At 42.5% G+C, this 22681-nt stretch overlaps 1 protein-coding gene across 28 annotated transcripts in view; it reads left to right on the top strand.

Annotated features, from left to right (window-relative positions):
- The window catches only part of dlg2 (discs large MAGUK scaffold protein 2), a 1295060-nt gene extending 1272598 nt beyond the window's left edge, over window positions 1-22462 (top strand). For all 28 annotated transcript variants that reach the window (XM_062977087.1, XM_062977095.1, XM_062977092.1 and 25 more), the window contains one exon: window positions 6698-22462. In XM_062977087.1, the coding sequence (XP_062833157.1) occupies window positions 6698-6804 (107 nt within the window). In that variant the 3' untranslated portion in view covers window positions 6805-22462. The remainder of the gene's footprint in view (window positions 1-6697) is intronic.
- The last annotated feature ends 219 nt before the right edge of the window (window positions 22463-22681 follow it).

The following is a 22681-nucleotide window of genomic DNA, read 5'->3' as shown; positions in this document are numbered from 1 at the left end:
GGACAACCGCTCAGCTACACCATCAGCAAGGACGAAGTGGACCGCATCCGTGACAGACTCAACGCGCAGGATGGAGAAATAAAAGGGTTGAGGGAGCGCGGAGTTCGCCTCCCGGCCATGGCGTTGCCTACCAAGTTTTCTGGAGAAGCTGCTAAGGTTCATGTTTTCCGCCGCCAATGTCAAGCTTATCTAGAGGCCCGTGATGCCGAGTTTCCCCAAGAAGACATCAAGGTGGCGTGGGTCTACAGTCTTCTAGACGGACCAGCGGCTAGCTGGGCGACGGCCCTGTTTGATCAAGCCTCCCCCCACCTAAGTTCAGCACAACGCTTCTTGGATCACCTTAAGGAGACCTGGGGAATCGAGGACAATTTGGAGGCAGCCGGTCACAAACTCCGGCGCCTCCTTCAAGGAGACAGACCCATGTCTCAGTACATAGCCGAGTTCCGCGTGCTGGCCCACAACACCGGCTGGAACGATGTAGCCCTCAGAGGACAATTTCGGGAGGGTCTCAACATTGAAATGCTGGAAGAAATCTCCAAGGTGGATCCTCCCCAGACCCTCGAGGCACTCATTGATCAATGTTTACGGGCTGAAGTCATGATTGCCAACAGGAAACAATGGGTTCGAGGCCAGGGCGGTAGAGCCGGGGCAAAACCCCCCGCTCCCGCCAGTGTTCAGCCACGTCCGGTGTGGAGACCCCCGCCGCCAACCCCATACCCCAGAGGAGGCGAGGAGGTGCCGATGCAGTTGGGCAATGTACGTCCCAGACTAGATGCCGCCGAGAAGGCCCGTCGTCAACGCTTGAACCTCTGCTGGTACTGCGGGAACGGGGGCCACTTCGCCAGAGAGTGCCCAGCCAAAGGGAAGCCTGCCGCCCGTCTTGCGGCGGCGTCCTCCACGGAGTCGAAGGCGTCTGAGCCGACTGGCACACAGCCGGCGGGGGAAGCCAACGACCGGGTGTAGAGAGGCTCGCCAACCCGGTCAAAAAATCCATCCAAGAGCCGCCAACCGGGGTCCTGTTCCTTCTCGTGGTCACATTATGGTCAGCAAAAAGGGGACCCGTCATGATCCACGCCATGATAGACTCTGGAGCTACCAACAATTTCATCGATAGAGAGTATGCCGACTCTCTGGGATTACAATATCATGATTTCAAGAATGCCCGTGTGGTGCAAGCCATAGACGGCCGTCCCCTCAAGACGGGCCCCGTAAGCCAGTGGTCGGAACCCACCAGGATGTGGATAAGGGAACATATGGAAGAGATTTCCTTCTTTGTTACCGAGGTTCCCCATTTCCCTGTGATTTTGGGAATTCCATGGCTGACACTCCACGACCCTAACATCTCCTGGTCCAACAGAGAACTGCAGTTTGCTTCACCGTACTGCCAAAACCATTGCCTCGTAGCCAAGGTATGCCATGCCACAGACTCCGAGCCCATCATCACCTTGCCAAAGAAGTACTCCGAGTATTGGGATGTATTCAATGAGAAAGAAGCCGAAAAATTACCCCCACATAGACCTTATGACTGTGCCATTGACTTGGTGGAGGGGGCCCCGATCCCGCGAGGGCATCTCTACTCCCTGACTGAACCAGAGCAAGAAGCTCTCAGGGAATTCTTAGAGACAAACCTTCGCAAGGGGTTCATCAGACCCTCTCAATCCCCAGCCGCCTCCCCAGTGATGTTTGTGAAGAAGAAGTCAGGGGAATTACGCTTGGTGGTGGACTACAGAGCATTGAACAATATCACCAAGCGGAACAGCTATCCCCTGCCCTTAATCTCGGATCTACTGGACCGACTTCGAGGAGCCAAGGTCTACACCAAGCTGGATCTTCGGGGGGCTTATAATCTAGTTCGCATCAGAGAAGGGGACGAGTGGAAGACCGCCTTCCAGACTAAATTCGGATTATTCGAGTCCCGAGTTATGAATTTCGGTTTATGCGGAGCTCCCGCAACGTTCCAGCATTTTGTCAACGATATTTTTCAGGACTATCTAGACAGATTCTTGATAATCTACCTGGACGATTTTTTGGTGTTTTCCAGATCACAATCAGAACATGAGAACCACGTCAAAATGGTGTTGCAACGACTGCGGGATCATGGACTTTATGCCAAGCTAGAAAAATGCGCTTTTGATCTACAAGAGGTAGATTTCCTTGGCTACCGCATCTCGCCTCTAGGGCTTTCCATGGATCCAGCCAAAGTTTCAGCAGTATTGGAATGGCGGGCGCCAACTAACAAGAAAGAGGTGCAGCGTTTCTTGGGGTTCGCGAACTACTACCGCAAGTTCATTCCAGATTTTGCCCGCTGGTCCGACCCCATCACTAGCTGCATCCGTGGAAAGCAGCCTTTCCGCTGGACTGATCAAGCAGAGAAAGGGTTCCAGCAACTGAAGAAACTATTCACCTCCCAGCCAATTCTACAGCACCCAAATCCTGGAACCCCTTTTGTGGTGCAAGCGGACGCCTCTGATGTGGCAATTGGGGCTGTACTCTTACAACCGGTGGGAGATCACCTCCACCCCTGTGCCTTTTATTCTCGTCAACTAACCACACCAGAGAGGAATTACACCATTTGGGAAAAAGAACTACTGGCCATAAAGGCAGCCTTTGAAACTTGGAGACATTGGCTAGAAGGGGCCAAATTCCCCATTGAAGTCCACACTGATCATCGTAATCTAGAACATCTAAGAACTGCCCGCAAACTAAATCAGAGGCAGCAACGTTGGGCTTTATTCTTTGAACGTTTCAACTTCCAGATCCATTATGTGACCCCAGCTCAAACCAAGCAAGCAGACGCCCTGTCACGTAAACCGGAATACGCTGCAGGACGCAAGGAGACCTTTGAATCCCAACTGCTACAACCTGAGAACTTTGCCACGCTCACAGTGGGGAACACCAAATCCAGTCCCATTGGTTCAACTTCCCCTACTCCAGGACCCATCTGTGCTCAAGAAATCAGGGCTAGTCAGCAAGCAGATGCCTGGGCGCAGGACCAACTTCGCCAAGGTCTGCATTTTCCCTTTTCGCTTAAAGATGGGCTGCTCTGCTATAGAAATCATGTTTATATCCCACCCGGACCGGGCAGGGAAAAAGCGCTTCGTCTGTGTCATGACTGCAAACCAGCAGGACACTTCGGACTATTTAAAACCATGCATTTGATCCTAAGAGATTTTTGGTGGCCCAAGATCCGCAAGGATGTGGAAAAATATGTCAACACCTGCCCAGTATGCCAGCGCTCCAAGATACGAAGGGAGAAGCCCTCAGGGCTTTTGCACCCCCTTCCTACCCCATCTCGCCCATGGGAAATAATTTCCGCGGATTTCATCACTGACCTACCACCTTCCTGTGGATTCACCACGATCTTAGTGGTGGTGGACCTATTCACCAAGTTAGCCCATTTCATTCCCTGCGAAGGCCTCCCCACGGCCAAAGAAACTGCGGATCTATTTCTTCAGCATGTTTTCAGACTACATGGATTGCCCAAGAGTTTAGTCACAGACCGTGGATCTCAATTCACCTCTCGTTTTTGGAAGGCACTACACAAACTACTGGGCATAGACTCTCGCTTATCTTCAGCTCATCATCCCCAAACAGATGGGCAAACGGAGCGCACCAATGCCACTTTGGAGCAGTATCTTCGCTGTTATGTAAACTACCAACAGGACAATTGGGCTTCTCTGTTACCACTGTCTGAGTTTGCCTACAATAATGGAGTTCAAGCTTCTACAAAAGAAACGCCGTTCTTTGCAAACTACGGTTTCCATCCACGTTTCTTTCCCCCTGTCATTGAAACTTCAGAAGTTCCCGCAGCAGAGGATTGGCTGCAGGAACTCACAGCGGTGCAACAACTTTTGCTCCAGCAACTGGACCAAGCCAAGGAGGACTATAAACGCCACGCTGACAAACACCGCCAGCCGGGCCCCGAAATCAAGGTAGGAGATCGGGTTTTTCTGTCCACTCGCTTTCTGCCCTCCCACCGCCCATGCCGGAAGTTAGATGCCCGCTTCATCGGCCCCTATCCAGTGGTGGCGCAATTAAACCCCGTGACTTTCAAACTCCAACTTCCGCGTTCAATGCGCATTCACCCAGTGTTTCACCGTTCCCTGCTCCTTCCGGCGGATGGTGTGCGTCCTGATACAGACCAACCGGCCCCCCCTCCTGTTTTGATGAATGGGGAGGAGGAGTTCGAGGTTGAGGACATTTTGGATTCTCGCTTTCATCGCCGCCGCCTACAATATCTCATTGACTGGGTGGGTTTTGGGCCTGAGGAACGCTCTTGGGAAGACGCCTCCACAGTCCATGCTCCTGATCTAACCCGTCGCTTCCATCTGACCTATCCCACCAAACCGCGACCTCGCGCCTCGGGGAGAGGACCCCAGTTTGGGAGGGGCCCTGAGGAGGGGGATAGTGTGATGAACCATGGGCCTTGTAGTCCTGCTCAGGACATTGTAATCCCTGATGAAGATGAAAACTTGGGTTTTTTACCTTCCCAGTCTGAACTGGATTCCTCTCAGCCAGATCCTTCCCAGGCAGATCTGGAAACCTTGCACCTGCAAGAAAGTTGTGCCCCAGAAGTATGTCAAACAACCCCAGAGCCTACTTCTCCCGTGTTCTTGCGCCGGGAGTTTTGTAAACAACAGAGAAGTTTGGATTCAGCTTCGCGCAGGAGTGCGAGGATAGCAGCTAAGAATGTTGCCAATTAACATTGGTTCTCGTGAGAATCTTTAAGGAGTTTAACATCTGGTCTCAGAGTTTAGCTTTCGTTTCTGATTCCCAGAGAACCGCTTTGGTGAGAAAGTTGGACTCTATATAGGTGTTTTGCCCGCGTAGCAACTTCGCGGAGTCAATTCGTCAGCCTACGGAGCGAGTTGTGTCTGGACAGCGCGCTCCGATTCAAGCCTCGCTTCAGCTCAAGCCTTGCCTTGCTATCCAGCCTTCGCCTTGCTTCCCAGCCTTTGTTTACCGACGGACTTTGCCTTGTTTCCCAGGACTAATCCTTGCCTTGTTTCACGGATTTTACCAAGTTATTCCACGGACCTTGTTCTTGTTCTTAGTTACCTTGTTCCACGTTCAAGCCTTGTTTCAAGTATCAAGTTATTTCCTAGCCACGCTCAAGTTTTATGGACTAAGGACCTTGTCATCTCCCCTCACTTTGCTTGGCAAAGTGAGTGTTTCGGTTATTGGATTACAACTTTGGACCTTAATATTTCTTATTGGACATTGCTTTTTTGGACTAATTCTGACCTTTCCTGAAGGGTCTAATTCTGGACTATTTTCTATACTTGTTTTTATTAACTTTATATATTCCTTCAATAAAGATATTAGTTAGATTCTGGCCTCTGTGTATGGTTATTGGTGCCTCTGCCGCCTGGGTCGTGACAGCAAGGAACAATAACAAATAAGTTGTGAGGTCTTTTGGAAACTAGGCAAGTGGGGTTTATATATCTGTGGAAAGCCCAGGTTGGAAGAAAGGACTCTTGTCTGTTTGAGGCAAGTGTGACTGTTGCAATTGGCCAGCTTGATGAGCATTTTATGGCCATACAGATTCAAAGCCTGGCAGCTTCCTGCCTGAGGAAATTCTTTATTGAGAGGTGTTAGCTGGCCCTGATTGTCTCCTCTCTGGAATTCCTGTTTTCTGAATGATGTTCTTTATTTTCTGTCCTGATTTTAGAGTTTTTTTTAATACTGGTAGCCAGATTCTGTTCATTTTCATAGTTTCATCCTTTCTGTATTTCAGTGGCTTCTCTGTGTAGTCTAACATGGTGGTTGTTAGAGTGGTCCAGCATTTCTGTATTCCCAAATAATATACTGTGTCCAGGTTGGCTCATCAAGTGCTCTGCTATGACTGACTTCTCTGGTTGAGTTAGTCTGCATTGCCTTTCATGTTCCTTAACTCGTGTTTGGGCAATGCTGATGCGTTTGGTGGTCCCTATGTAGACTTGTCCACAGCTGCATGGTATATGGTAGACTCCTGCAGAGGTGAGAGGATCTCCCTTGTCCTTTGCTGAACATAGCATTTGTTGAATTTTAAGAGTGCGTCTGTAGATAGTTTTTAGGTTGTGTTTCTTCATTAGCTTCCCTATGCGGTCAGTGGTTCCCTTGATTTATGGTAAGAGAATGCTTCTGGAACATGGCCATACAGCCCGGAAAACTCACAGCAACCCAGTGATTCTGGCAATGAAAGCCTTCAACAACACAATAACAAATAATATATCACATTGTCTCTGTTAAAAGAGCATACAAAAATTAATACATATTAAAATTAAGACAGTAGAGTCTCACTTATCCAAGTTAAACGGGCCTGCAGAACGTTGGATAAGCGAATATGTTTGATAATAAGGAGGGATTAAGGAAAAGCCTATTACACATCAAATTAGGTTATGATTTTACAAATTAAGCACCAAAACATCATGTTATACAACAAATTTGACAGAAAAAGTAGTTCAATACACAGTAATGCTATGTAGTAATTACTGTATTTACAAATTTAGCACCAAAATATCACGTTGTATTGAAAACATTGACTACAAAAATGCCTTGGATAATCCAGAACATTGGATAAGTGAGTGTTGGATAAGTGAGACTCTACTGTACTTCCAAAACCATAACTTCAAAATAATCTTGATTACATGTGAGATGCAGGATCTTGGCCTTGTGTTTTATTTTTATTTTTTAATTATTTCTTTCTTTCCTACAGCTATTGTCCAAGGAGAAACCTTAGAAGAAATATATAACCAATGCAAATTTGTAATTGAAGAACAATCTGGGCCTTTCATCTGGATTCCTTCCAAGGAAAAGCTATAAAGTAGCCAGTTCACCTCTGATTTATCACAGAAGCGTATTTAGAAGAAAACTTAATCCTATCCTATTTGGAAGCTTTGGGGAGGGTGTGATTTTGGGGAGGGAGGGGGAGATACTTTTCCGTTTCTTGCAGTCAATGTGAATTTTTTCTGAATGTACAACACAAAGTGTTTGAAGCCATGAAGGACATTGATTTGGTCAAAAAGGGTAGAGAAAGAAAAAGGAAGAAAGGAAATCTTCCCAACACAACAAAAAAAAGAAAGACTTCTGCCATATGAAACGAACAAACAAACTGTTATCGCTTGGTAAGGACGGGCGTTCAACGTGGAGGCTCGCTATCCAAGAGAGCAGATGCGCGTCCTCATCCCATATTCTTGGCTCAGCTCAATGTGTTTGTTGATTGCTTTAAAGAAGAAGTTTCCCCTTGATCCTGCAAAGAACGTCACTCTGGAGTTCCAATCGGTAAGATGGGAATCGGACGCGGGCGCGGAGGAGACATGTACTGAACTGATGTTCCTGACATGCGATACACCATGCACCATTCGAAATAGTGTCCTGCAGGACCTGATCCATCTTCCACCGATCTCTGCAAAGACTGTGAATGCTTTTCCTTCCTCTTCCCTGGATGTTGGATCAGGTGCTGAGTTTAACCATAGCACATATGTATTTGGTACACCTCGACTTTCGTATAACTATGCACATTTCTTTCTCTCTTTGTTTTTTTTTTTTAATTTCCTGAAATGGATCCAGAGCATTATTCATCCACCACCAGCACCACCTTTCAGTAGGGATGGGAAAATATTTCCAAAATAAATTGAAAACCAATTGTGAAAAACAGGTTTCCCAAGCAGCGGGAAACTCAAACAAGGAAAAAGTGATGCGAATCTTTGCAGGTTGAGATTTATTCTGGATCAAAGAAAATATTGTTTTTTGCACAGACAACATAAATGATTTCGCATAGAATAAATCCCAAACTGAAGTTTTAAAAAAACTGGCCTTTTGGACAATGTTCTGCTACCAGGAAGAAAATTGAATAAATGACTCATTCTTCCCTGCAGGAATGGACTTGACCAAAATTGCCATCCCTACTTCAGACCCACTTTTTCATCCAGTCCTTATTGAGAACGTGGGTCCATTCAGTTGGATTTGGTGGGAGAGAAAAGCATTTAGTCTCAAAATGCATTCACATAAAAGCATGGGAGTTCAGGGTACTTAAAAACTTGACTGAAAAGGAATACAATTGGGAAAAGCTTTACGTTTTATTTTAATTGTCTATATTATCATTTATATAAAGACAGAGGGCACTTAAAGATGGAATAATTTATTAAAGAATATATATTGATGTATAGGCGCTAATTTCTATAGGTGACAAAATATTTTGTGAGATATTTTGTAAAGATTAAGTAATTGAAAGGTGAACTATTTTTCACCCTTGGCTGGTTGTTAAATGCGAAGGGGGATTTCAAGTTGCACTATCCCATTGTTCTTCCCCCAAGTAGACTTCCTGATGTATTATTTCTTAACCTTTTGATGTTCTCCTTTTACTTTCTGAATTAGGTATCATGGTCTTCTTTTTTTAATAGACAAAATTCTGGTTCGAGCCACTCTTAAAACATACTTTGGACACAAGGAAATGAATAACTTATATAAAATGGAACCGCAGCATCAAAAATATCAGTGGCTTGAATGCAATCCCTGTTCTTGGGAAGATAACTACCATCAACCCCTCATTGGATGAGTAATTTCTAGAAGCAGTGACATATTTTACTGGCATGCCACTAATAATATGCTGATTTCCCAGTTCATGGTATTTGGTCTCGTTCTGGGGATATTTGGAGAGTTAATCAGGGGAAGGTTCAATTTAAGATACACTAAAGATCCGTGTTTGGCTAAATTTTCTATTTAAACATCAGACATTAAGATGGCATGGAAGCCATGTCGAACTCTGTTTTCTGAGCACAAAAGACTAACCTTTAGTATCTCTGTGATGTGGGAGTGGACCTACAGAGAGACACTAAACCAATATGTATCTACTCAGAAGTAAGCCCCATGGAGTAAGCTCCACTTTACAAGTTTTCTCTGGCATCATTTAACAAAAATATATTGTGGCTTAATGCGTGAGCGTAATTTTAAAAAGAAACCTCTTATTTTCCATCCTCTAAAATCTTAATGTGTTTCCTAATTGTTTTTTAAAGATGTTTCATGTTTTCTTTTAATGATACACTCCAGAGAAAAGCCAAAGCCAGTGTTCTACATCAGCTACAGGTTGAGAATCCCTTATTCTGAAATACTCCGAAATCTAAAATTTGGCTCAGATAGTGATGCCTTTGGTTTTGGACAGTTGAATATACACAAACTTTGTTTCATGCACAGAATTATTGCAGATATTGTATAAAATTACTTACAGGCGGTGTGCATAAAGCAGGCATGGGAAAACCTTGGCCCTCCAGGTGTTTTGGACTTCAACTCCCACAATTCCTAACAGCCAGTAGGCGTTAGGAATTGTGGGAGTTAAAGTCCAAAGCACCTGGAGGGCTGAAGTTTTTCAATTCCTGGTATAAAGCATACATGTAACATAAATGAATTTCATGTTTAGACTTGGATCCCATCTCCAAGATACTGGTATTCCAAAATCCGAAAGAATTTGAAATCCAATACACTTCTTGGTGCTAGGAATTTCAGATAAAGGATGCTCAACCTGCCATTCGTTAAATATACTTAACTAAGTAACCTTCTTGGGGCCCTCCAGAAAAATCACCTGCATCTCTGCATTGCAGCTGATGCCCAGGACAATGGGGTACAATCCAGATAATAGTGTCACAAAAGTGAGTAAGTAGTGGTCATGAAAATGGAATGGTTAAGTAAATTTAGTCATCCATAATTGCTACATATTCACAATTGACACCTAGCTGTGATTGGACAATATTGCCACAATCCTAATCTACTTTGCCAGGCATCCGCAGAATGTGGAGGAAAAGGTCCATTCTGCTCATGATAAATGGATAAATGACATTTCCATCTTGGAAATCGGGCCAAGAAAGGTTACTTAGTTAAGTACAGCGAGCCCTCGATATTTGCTGGGTTTTGGTTCAAGGATGCCCCATGGATACCAAAATGCATGGATGCTCAAGTCCCATTATATACAATGGCATAGTGAAACAGCTGGAGAACCTGAGGATCTGTGAAATTGTGGGAGTCTGCTTTTGCTTTTGGGATTTTTTCCCAAATATTTTTTGAGCCATGGTTGGTTGAGCCTGTGGATGTAGATCTTATATATAAGGAGGGCAGACTGTATGCTTAATTATGCAGTGGATATAGAATGCTGGCCACTGTTTCTGTTTTGTGGGGACTGGATGATTCATTAAGCTCAACCATTTTTGTTGACTAACCTCTTCGGGACTGAAGTTTTAGTTCACAGCATAGACTTCATTGGTCTCCCTACTTCCAACAATGGAAGCAGCAGTTCTGGGTTAGCAGTGGAGCTCTGCATGTGTCCAGGAGCACCTCACTGAGCTGCTAGACCAGAGCCTGAATATACAGAATTAGCTGAAAATATTGATCAGCAGCATGAGAACCAGAGCTCACAGGATCAAACCTTTGGCTTTTTTGATGATCGGGGATTAGGAGTTACTTCCCATTCCCTCTGAGCTGCAGTACTCTCAGTAATGAAAAGGGAAATGGGTTTCCCTAATAATGTTGCATTATCTCTTTTGTGATCCAAAAGTGTCTTGGGAGTGGCTTGGTCTTGAGTGAGCAAGGTCCTCTTACTTTACAAAAGACCTGCTTCTGGTGGAAATGAAAACTGCTGGAAATATGGAAAGGGGGTGTTTTTATTACCGATCAGTGCAGCTAACTGCATTTTTGGACACTCCTTGGGGATGTTGTTGAAGAAACTGTCAAACACTTCCGAATTTTCCACTATATTATCACTGTTCAGTAAACTCTTGGATGTGAAAGTGTGGCAGGACATTGAGAATTACTTAGGTCAAGGTTGCCATTAATTTTGTATGTAGCACTTCTCAAAACACAAGGTGCTTTTATAGCCTTTGACTCACATCCTCACGGTATCTTCATGAGCTAAATCATCCTTGTCAAATCAAAAGGGAGGGTTTGAGATGGAACCACGAATGTGAGCATTTGCTCAAGGCAACTCAGTGATGAGGAATGTGTACTCATGTTTCCTTCATTGCTTGACTCCTTGTTCATTAAGCCAACACCAGCCTGAAATCGTTAAACTTTCTTTGGCAATTTCAGACGAATCCAGGAAAGGATTTCTGCTTTTGGCGCTGTTTACTTAAGTTAGTCCAAGTTAGCTGCAGACCTTGCAAAAAAACAACAACAGATTAATGAAAATATTTTCCAAACTAAAAGGGCTAGAACTATTTTTTTTTCCTTTTAAACAAGCAGAAAAAGTCACTGTAGGAAAAGTAACACCTGGAGATCATTCTGCAGAAACCTACAGGGAGAAAAAGCCCAAATAACTTGGGAAGTATTGTTCATTTTTATGTCAGCAAAAACTTTGTCTCAGGTCTTGAGCTGGGCACCCCTCTCCAAGGGCCTGATGCAAAACCTTTCTGTTTGCAATTCAGCTCTGTTTTTCAGCATCCTCCGGCATCAGCTTTTCTGTTTTGTTCTGTTTCCTCAGTTTAGCATGCAACTTTTTAGGAGAGCGATCCTACTGGTGTAAAGTTCTGTTCCTTCACGTGCTGTGCTTTCCAGTTTGGCAGAACCACTGTGGCTGAATACAATCAAGTTCTCCATCAGTCCTTGGTTACTGTAGTAACAGTTTACGTTTATTTTTATTTTCTGTTTCCCTGTGTATGTGGAGTTACTTTGTGCTTCCAGCTTAGAGTTGCCGTTGCACTTTTTTAAAGAAAAAAAACCTAAAAGAATAAAGGTGGGGGGTTTGGGGGAGGGAGGGTGAATGACCACATATTTTATGAGAGAGTGAAAAAAATAAAAACACCAAGAGAAGCAGCACATACATGATTTTGTGTTCTCCTTAGGGTCTACATGTTCATTGCTTTCATGTCTGGATGTTTGTATGCTTTGTGTTTCCTGGAGGTGAAAGAGGTCCCATACTGTCGCCTTGTATTTCTATAGCAGTGGTTCTGAAACTGGGGTCCCCAGATGTTTTTGGCCTTCACCTTCCAGAAATCCTAATTGACTGGGATTTCTGGGAGTTGTAGGCCAAAAACATCTGGGGATCCCAGATTGAGAACCACTGTTCTATAGTGTCCAATTGCTCCCACCAGTCTCAAGAATGCTGCTTGTATTTGATGTTGTTTGGTCACATGTGACCTAGAATCATAGAATCATAGAGTTGGAAGAGACAACATGGTTCATCCAGTCCAACCCCTTACCAAGAAACAGGAAAATTTCATTCAAAGCACCCCCAACAGATGGCCGTCCAGGCTCTGTTTAAAAGCCTCCAAAGAAGGAGCCTCCATCACACTCCACGGCAGAGAGTTCCACTGCTGAATAGCTGTCACAGTGAGGAAATTCTTCCTAATGTTCAGGTGGAATCTCCTTTCCTGCAGTTTGAAGCCATTGTTCCGAGTCCTAGTCTCCGGGGCAGCAGAAAACAAGCTTGCTCCCTCCTCTGTATGACTTCCCCTCACATATTTATACATGGCTATCTCTTCTGCAGGCTAAGCATGCCCAGTTCTTTAAGCCGCTCCTCATAGGACTTGTTCTCCAGACCCTTGATCATTTTAGTCGCTCTCCTCTGGACACATTCCAGCTTGGCAACATCTCTCTTCAATTGTGGTGCCCAGACACAGTATTCCAGGTGTGGTCTGACCAAAGCAGAATAGAGGGGTATCATGACTTCCCTGGATCTAGACCAGGCATGGGCAAACTTTGGCCTTCCAGGTGTTTTGGACTTCAACTCCCACAATTCCTAAAGTCCAAAACACCTGGAGGGCCAAAGTTTGCCCATGCCTGATCTAGACACTAGACTCCTATTTATGCAGGTCAAAATCCCATTGGCTTTTTTAGCTGCCGCAAAAGAAAGTCTCAGCTACTCCACTCTTTTGAAAGGTTGATTATTTGGACTTTGAGCAGGAACGAAATAGTAGTGTGTAATGGAGCCAGGGCTCATAGAGTCAAGGTACCGTGACTCTTTCACTAGCAGGGATTTTATCCCAACCTCAACTTCCCATCTAAATGTAGATGCAATTCTCACTATAGCTCAAAGAGAAATGATTTTTTCTAACAGTATATTAGCCTCAATATATTGACCAAAATCCAACTTTGGGTGCATCCAGTTCCAGATTTTGTTTCTGTTCTTGGATTGAAATACAGTAGAGTCTCACTTATCCAACATAAACAGGCCGGCAGAATGTTGGATAAGCGAATATGTTGAATAATAAGGAGGGATTAAGGAAAAGCCTATTAAACATCAAATTAGGTTATGATTTTACAAATTAAGCACCAAAACTTCATGTTATACGACAAATTTGACAGAAAAAGTAGTTAAGTTCGCAGTAATGCTATGTAGTAATTACTGTATTTACGAATTTAGCACCAAAATATCATGTATTGAAAACATTGACTACAAAAATGTGTTGGATAATCCAGAACATTGGATAAGCGAGTGTTGGATAAGTGAGACTCTACTGTAAACAGAACGGTGGAGCTGGTATACAAATTATTTGAACATACCAAAAATATTCTTTGCATGAATCACTGAAATTTATATGCATCTCTGACATAAAAAAGCAGAAAGAAGAAGAACAAAATCTGTAGCCTTTCTAATCCTTTCAACCAATCTGGATGCAACACTATTTTATTCCAATGTAAAATCGGAAAGAGCAGGAACAAAATCTAGGGACTTTTCAGTCTGGCTATATTTGTTGTGATGGCAATTACAACAAAAGAGTTCCCTTGTTGTAGTTACAATGGATGATACTCTTTACTCCAAGCTTATCTTTGCATATCTTGACCAAACTTTTTTTTTTTGAAGTTCTGGAAATCTGAGCACTGCAAAATGACATCTGCTGTGTTTTTCCAGCCATGGGGTGCCTTGAGACACCCATCAGGGTCATGCAACAACTCTTTATCCTAAGGCATCTCAAGGGCAATGAGATATCATTTCCCAGTGCTTTTATCCCCAACCCCCATAAATGCTTCAATTGTAGTGCTGTCAATCTGCAAAGATAGGCTTTTGGGGTCACACTCTTTCATTCATGAATGGGACCATGTCTTCCCAGCAGTTGTGATAATATCAGCCTAACATCCAGTTTAAAATGTTGTGAACTGCTAAACATCATTAGTCACAGCTGGATCATACCTACTGAATCCATGGGATTTGCCTGCATATTGATACACCCATCCAGCAATACATTCAGTGAGCCTCCACAAACTAACTAACCAATACGATTCAAGTTGCTGTAATGCCCAAGTTTTCGCTTAGTCTTGAATGGGTGATTCAGACTCCTTTGCTTAACAAAATGACCTGATGGAGCAGAAAATTGATACGACTGGTTTGAGAATATAGATAGATCAACAGCTTCTAGAATTTGTACTTCAAACATTTCCTCATTGGGGTGGCTGTGGATCAGTAGGGCAGATGAGGCTTGGACAGTTCGCTAAAATGGGGTATTTTCTGTATTAAAAGATACAGGGGAGCCTTGCAACTAATTAAAAAGATACTCTATAGCTCCTAGAATCTTCAAGGTTCAGGAATATAGTCTCTGTTTTGTCCAGAGAAAGCTTGGCCTGCAGATTCTGAAGTTTTAGGGCCACAATTTACTGAACCTTGTCTTAATAAAAATTATTAGTTAGCACAAACTAACTAATAATTAGGAGGAGGAGGAGGAGTCCAAATGCATTAAGATGAAAGCATTTCCAAGCCATACCACATTTCCTCCAACTGTCCCACTTTATTAAGAAAAGTCCCAATTAATCCTCTGCTATCCCACTTTTTGAGCTGCTTTTAAAATGTCCCAGTTTCTTTCTTCTCCCATTTCCCTCTATTATCCTCAACCTACTTTGGTTGCTGCAAATTAAGTTCAAAAGGCAAATGCAGTCTGTATGCTATTAACCCAGCAGAGAGGAAAGGAGAGGAGGAAGTGAAATTTGGCACTTTCCAGTAAGCAACAGCAAAACCAATTGCTTCAGCCTCTCCTATGTAGTGTGTGCTTCCTCATTAATGGTTGTTGTCAACTAGGTCGCACTCTCTGGTTGCTTGGCCACACATGTCCCCATATTAATCTGTGAAATATTGGAGAGTGCTATCCATTTTCAACTCTGTGGTTTTTCATTTTGTTCTCTTTTGGAGTCACTATTTGAAAAATGGGACAGAACTCTACAGAGCCCAAAGTTGCTAGAAGCTCTGGTACTGTTCCATTATCCAGGATGAGGCCACAAGGGGGTGCTAGAGAGAGAAGGATAGTCCATTTTATGGGGGAGATGTGAAGGAGAAAATTTTATTTATTAACAGTATTTATATTCCGCCCTTCTCACCCCGAAGGGGACTCAGGGCGGATCACATTGTACATTTATAAGGCAAACATTCAATGCCATATAACATAGAACAGAGACAGAGACAGACGCAGAGGCAATTTAAACCTTCTCCAGCTTCCAGCTTCCTGAGGGTATGCTTGATTCTGGCCACAGGGGGAGCAGCTGCTTCATCATCCACTGTGATGGCAACTTCCTCATTCCAACGGCGGTTGGATGATTTTTATGGTGTCATAAATTAGCCTCCCCACATATAAGTGGTTACCTAAATTTCCTACTTGATAGATGCAACTATCTTTCAGGTTGCTTAGGTCAGCAACGAGCAGGGGCTATATTTTTATTTTTAATTGTTGGGTGCTCACTTCGACACGGGCTGGCCTCGAACTCATGACCTCTTGGTCAGAGTGATTTATTGCAGCTGGCTGCTAACCAGCCTGCGCCACAGCCCAAAAACCATTTCCCTCATTTGCGCTAGTTATTCCCTTCCCATATCATAAACGAGGGTTATTTCCATGATGTGAACATGGGTGGAGAAATAACAGGAAAGCTGTGGGAAATGATTTTACTCCTTCAAGTCACCCCCCCACCCCCTTGTGACCTCCGCCTGGATAATGGAACAGTACCAAAGCTCTTGATAAGCTGAAAACAAGTACAGTGAGACATACCTGAGATTGTTACTAGAAAAGAAGAAGGTATATGTGACTGATCTTGTACTTCTCAAACAAACATTGGTGCTAATACTCGCAGCAAATCGATGTATCTTATTTCCCCATGAAAACGCTTTCTACAAAGCATTTGAGGAAAGAAGAAACAATATTGGGTCTTTAACAGGAATGTGCCAGATCACATCCCTCGGTGCTATTTCTTACGTTGTTCTGGCACATTCCAGAATAAACCCCCATCACCACCAAAAAAACCCAGCACATGACCTCAGTCTAAATCCAATTGCTTGTCCCATCTGCAGCAGAAGAAATGGAAGTGATGAGAACCTAATAAGTCAATACAGTCACCCTTCTACATTCACTGGGGTCACAGGATCCCTGCAAAAGAAGAAAAAACATGGATAAAAAATCTCCAGGTTCTCCAGCATATTTGTATGGTCAACTTTTGCTGGAAAAAGATTATAGGATCATATTGGAGGACCTAGAGATGTTTTACAGAGGTGTTACTTTTAGGAATCTAGGTCCTCCGGCATCATTCTCAGACCAACTGCCAACACAATATGATGACCATGGAATTTCACTGGAGGGACCCAAGATTGCTAGAGATAGTATTTTAACCCAGTCTGTAAATACAGTAGAGTCTCACTTATCCAACATAAACGGGCCGGCAGAATGTTGGATAAGCGAATATGTTGGAAAATAAGGAGGGATGAAGGAAAAGCCTATTACACATCAAATTAGGCTATGATTTTACAAATTAAGCACCAAAACCATGTTTAACAACCAATTTGACAGAAAAAGTAGTTCAATCCGCAGTAATGATATGTAATAATTACTGTATTTACGGATTTAGCACCAAAATATCATGATGTATTGACAACATTGACTCCAAAAATGCGTTGGATAATCCAGAACGTTGAATAAGTGAGTGTTGGATAAGTGAGACTCTACTGTAATCATATCCGCAAAAGTCAAATTTGTGAATGTGGAGAGCCAAGTTACACAAGTTCCTTCATATCCACATCTTCAAACATCTTGCATGCCCTCAAATAACAGTATTTGAACTTCTTTGCTCTTCTCTGTTTGCATATCATTTTACCCATTGGCAGTGTCCTGTTAGTGACATATGAAAGCACTCTGAACAGTAATCCCTAGTGGAAGCTAATATTATCTTTCCCCTCCCCAATAACTAATGTCTGCACTCTCTGGACTCACGGTTTAGCTTCTCCTACTCACTCACCACCACCCACAACCAACCACCTCCCTGGCCATTAAGTGCAAGGCAATTGGTAAAGTTTTTGGCTAGGTCCCCAGAACACAATGCAAAAAAATGACATCACTTGCTGAGATCTTCAGAAGACCAGGGTGGATGATAACATTGGTCTACTTCTAGTTGTGAGAACATATCTAGATGCTTCTATGATCCATGCTCTACACTTCTCCAGCCATTGACTGGCTCTGGAGTGAAAGATAGCATTGAGTCTGTTGAGAGGACGAATGCAGCATAGTTCCACCTGTGGGAGCTTTTGTACTGCACCTTGTAATGTGGGCTATTAGCCCTTGAATTCCCGCCAATCAAGTAAAATCTATTTATTTATTGTGCATGCATATGTACATTAATATAAGAGAATAACTGTACTTATCCTAGAGAGCCAGCACTGAGCAGTGGTTTGACTGATGTAACTGGAGAGGCCAAATACTCTCTTGACTGTCAATCTCAACCATAGGATAGCAAACTCTCCCTGAACAAGTTTTGCTGAGAAATCTCATGATGGGGTTGCCTTTGGCTTCCATTAGTTTAAAGAGACTTGAATAATAATAATAATAATAATAATAATAATAATAATAATAATAATAATAATAATAATAATTTATTCTTGTATCCCGCCCCATCTCCCTGAAGGGACTCGGGCTGCTCACATGGGAACCAAGCCCAGGGGTGTACAATAAAATACCACAGTAAAAACAAATCCAAACACAATAATAAATACAGTAGAGTCTCACTTATCCAACATAAATGGGCCGGCAGAACGTTGGATAAGCGAATATGTTGGATAATAAGGAGGGATTAAGGAAAAGCCTATTAAACATCAAGTTAGATTATGATTTTACAAATGAAGCGCCAAAACATCATGTTAGACAACAAATTTGACAGAAAAAGTAGTTCAATACGCAGTAATGCTATGTAGTAATACTGTATTTACAAATTTAGCACCAAAATACCACAATGTATTGAAAACATTGACTACAAAAATGCCTTGGATATTCCAGAACGTTGGATAAGTGAATGTTGGATAAGTGAGACTCTACCGTATATTGACAAATTAGAATACCATACATGTAGAGAAGAGCCATCAAACACTTGAGGGGACTGGAACCATTTCCAAGCTCTGATAGTTTTCTTCAAAAAATAAATGGAGGAGCTTGTAGGGAAGATGAAACTACCCTGTTCTTTGGGACTAAAGACAGCAGGGCTAAAATCAGTGGGCAGATATTGCAGAGAAACAGGTTTTGCCTAAATGTCAGGAGAAATATCACAATGTCAATAACTATTCACCAATGGAATTGTCTTCTTTCAGAAGTTGTGAGTCTCTTCCTTGCTGGAGATATCTAAGCAGAGGGTTATGAATACTGAAGTTACAAGATACTCGCACTGAACAAAAAACTTGGATCTGATAACCACCAAAATTACTTCCAATTCTATGATTCTTTGATGGTCGCAAAATACAAAATAGGGCCTAAAATGGGGACACTAATATTAGACTAAATTCATATTGGATGACACCACTAACCTGTCGTCTCCATTGAGGTCGCAAGGCAGTATGGGACAGAGTGACCCTAACATGATATCCCCATTGGATCCATGTGTTTTTATTTTCTGTTTCCTCTTAAACCATGTGCCTGAATAGACATTTCTGTCTACTTTCTCTGATCACTATTACATCAGGGTCATATTGTCGTGTGTGTGTGTGTGTATGTGTGCGTGTATCTACTCCACGCAAATCATCTCCATGGTGCTTGTCATCTCTTTGCAGTAAGATAATAGTAAAAGGAACTCCTTCCCCATGAATTTGAGTAATTGATACAATTGGATAATGGAGGTTCTATGTCTTCGCCATTCTCAAACAATAGGCTCATAATAATTTTAGAAATGGCAAGAACTATCAGCAAATTTTGATCAACTGATATATTGCATGGGGAAATGGAGAAATCAAGGATAATTATCTTTGTATTTGAAAGTCAAGTAATGTTTTGGAGATCATGGTCTTCATAAAGATAGAAATTTCACTGGAAGGAGTTGAGTCTGTCAGTCAGCTTCCCTGACAGCTGAATCCTCTTGGTGAATCCCAACTAGTGTAAATCAACTGAATCATCTGTTGAATGCTGAATCAACACACATGTAAATCTTATTGATTCAATGAGTCAACTCAAGTTTGAACCAAAGATAGGAGCAAAGACTATTTCCTCATTATAAACAGAAGAAGAAGAAATTTTAAAGTTTTTTTTAAAAAAAAAATGATAAGAAAACAGAAAGTCTCACAAAGACAAAGTATATTTTCAAGGAATATTCACATTAGGAGGCAGTTCAGCTTTAATATTTTGCATCCACAAGCTGGCTTTTAAAATCATTTCCGTGGATACAAATATATTAAAATGGATTACTGGCTGCATTCTATGTAAAGAGAGTGATGTGAATTGATTTTAGAATTTGCCCCATCCCAAAGGTCCTGAGCAAATAATAGCATATTAAAAATTAATGGCAAATATTCTGTGAAAGTATATTCAGCTTAACCCCAGGGCACCAAGATTAGACTCCTCCAGAGTTGCTGTGTGTTGCAGAATCAATAAAGAATTAAACATACAATGCAGGCAGTTTATAACATTGTGTTATGAAGAACTGGAAATCTCAAAAAATCCATATATATTGTTAATATTTAAAAAAAATAACAAGACAAAAATTAGTCCAACAAATTGATTACTTTGTGGCTATTGGGTCTCTTTTTGTCCTGTGCAATGTAAAGTATTGAGATGAAAAAGAAATTCTATAATTTGCAAGTAAACTGGGATTGAAAAAGACTGCAGTAATAGAAAATTAAAGGGAAGAAAGTGTTCTTGCATCCCTTTGTCCAAATGTTGACATAACCCAAAACACAGATACCCTAATCCTCGGGTTCACATTGACTGTTGTTACATTGTTCTTTTGGCTTCAGATAGGCATTCAGGATCTGGGGTAAGATGTTCACATTTCTTCTTGTCAAGCTCAGGATGAAAGAAATCCTTCCAGATTGAAGTTAGCATGATAAGCATTCTGGAAGCTATGAGATAACGCAAGAGCTGTGTTGTCCTTCTCATCTAGTCCCTCAACACCAAGGCCATGACTACACAGCCAAAATTAAGTTGACCCATCTATCAGCTGCTTCAGGGGATCCACATGATACATGGCTGGATTCTCAGCAGAAACACTGCATCCTGGTGTTAATGAAGGTCAAGAGGACATGTGGTTTTACACCAAAGCGATCCCAAAAGTTTGATGGTGTGGACAGCTGGATCAAGCTAGATTCAGTTTGATCAATATACTAGATTTCCAACAGGATCAAAAAATACCCCAGAACTTACATAAAGTAAGTTGCACAAGGATTAAAGGAAGAGGAGCAGTAAAAGTAGCTACCAGAGCTTGAAAAAGTTACCTTGTTAGATTACAGCTCAGGCTGAGATTCAGTACTTGTACAGCAATGACATCTCAATAGATATTCCAATAATTGGTCCAAATCATGGGGCATGAGAGGAGTGGTACCTACACAACCCATTGCATTTCCAGTGAAAGGGACACTGCTTGCATACTTTTAATTAATTTAATTAATTTACACCTTTCTCCCAATATGGGACCCAAGGCAGCACTGCACATCTCCTTCTACAACGATGTAACAATACGGCCTTTGAGGCGTTGTTGCATGCCTTCAAGGCTTTTAAGGAGCCTCGGTGGTGAAGTGTGTTAAAACACTGAGCTACTGAACTTGCGGACCAAAAGGTCCCAGGTTCGAACCCCGGGAGCGGCGTGAGTGGCCGCTGTTAGCTCCAGCTTCTGCCAACCTAGCAGTTCAAAAACATGCCAATGTGAGTAGATTAATAGGTACTGCTCCGGCGGGAAGGTAACGGCGCTCCATGCAGTCATGCCAGCCACATGACCTTTGAGGTGTTTACAGACAACGCCGGCTCTTTGGCTTACAAATGGAGATGAGCACCAACCCCCAGAGTCAGACATGACTGGACGTAACGTCAGGGGAAACCTTTACCTTTACTTTCAAGGCTTTTCTGGCTAACGGCGACCCTGAGGCAAACCTATCACAGTGTATTCAGGTTTCTGAGTCGCCCAAGGCCACCCAGTGGGTTTCCATGGCTGGGTAAGGAATCAAACCCTAGTCTTCAGAGCCGTAGTCCAATGTTCAGACCACCACATTGCTCTAGTCTGGTGCCCCAACATGATTATGAAAACTGAAATCTAAAAAAGGAACTTTTCTAATCTCTGGAAACCATTGAAAAGCCATTTTCAGAGAAACATTTAACCTAGAAAAATGGTAGACTAGGTTCTTTGGCATGTTCTTAGTTCATCTTTCTTTCTTTACATCAGAAGGTCACAGAAGGTGGTTATAATACGGACCTCTCCATGCCGAGAACTGTATTTGGCACTGGGATTCTGCAAAGGATGGAGAATTTCACTCAGTCCCTTTCTGAAGTATCTCTCCAAATCTTGTCTTCTCCTCACCTTCTCCCCTTTGCTTTCACTGTTGAGGCAATAACCATGTTAGGAGAAGACAGCTATGCTTGAATGTTGGGATTCAAACAATAAGGGATGACCCGTATCTTCTTCATCCCATTTGATGGAGCCTTATGGTACTTTGTCCTGCATGGAAAGGGGTTGGACTGGATGCCACTTGTGGTCTCTTCCAAGTCTATGATAGTTCAGTCTGCCCATCCTAGTGTCAACCAGAGTAAACTCATTGAATCAATGGGATTCACCTATTCAGGGAACATGCTTTAGGCTACATAGATTGAAATAGACAGTTTTGGGGCAAACAGTCTGATTTAAGGCGGCTTCACATATTCCTTTGTCTAGGGTAGGTGAAGAAATGTATTTCTGGCTGAAACTTAACTTTCAAAATTTCAAAACAAATTGCTATGTGGAATCCCAAGAACCTATTCATAACTCTATTTTCCTCCCTTGCTTCCTTTTAAATGAATAAGTCTGAAGTTGGCTAATCCAGATGAAAGAGTGCAGTGGGCGATATGCTTTGTTCTTGACACTTTTTCTTTCCACGGGCTTCTCTTCGACAGGATGTGTCATAGCTCAGATTGTAATTTTGTGGGGTGGGGTTACTCAGACTTGGAACTGGAGTTTACAAATACACTGGACAGCATTCACTCCTGTTAAGTGTAAATATTCAACACATCCATTCCATTTGTGTAAAAAAAATTAAAAACAATGAAAATAAAGCACACACAATGAGGAAAAAAATAAGATGTATGTTTCATAACCACTGTGTCCTTGTTTGTTTATTCTGACTCTGGCTCATTTGATTCCAGTAATAGGTATTTGATCATGATATCATAAAATGTTATGATCTCAGTGGTAGAAGATTCATTGTCTACAAGACTGTGGTCTTAAACCCTTGCAGCTGAGCCTCAGGGTGCATCTACATTGGTGGTTCCCAAACTTATTTAGCCTGCCACCCCCTTTCCAGAAAAAATATGAC

Source organism: Anolis carolinensis, chromosome 3 (assembly GCF_035594765.1).
Source record: "Anolis carolinensis isolate JA03-04 chromosome 3, rAnoCar3.1.pri, whole genome shotgun sequence".
In the NCBI taxonomy this organism is placed as follows: domain Eukaryota; kingdom Metazoa; phylum Chordata; class Lepidosauria; order Squamata; family Dactyloidae; genus Anolis; species Anolis carolinensis.
This window is presented reverse-complemented; position numbering and strand designations above follow the sequence as displayed.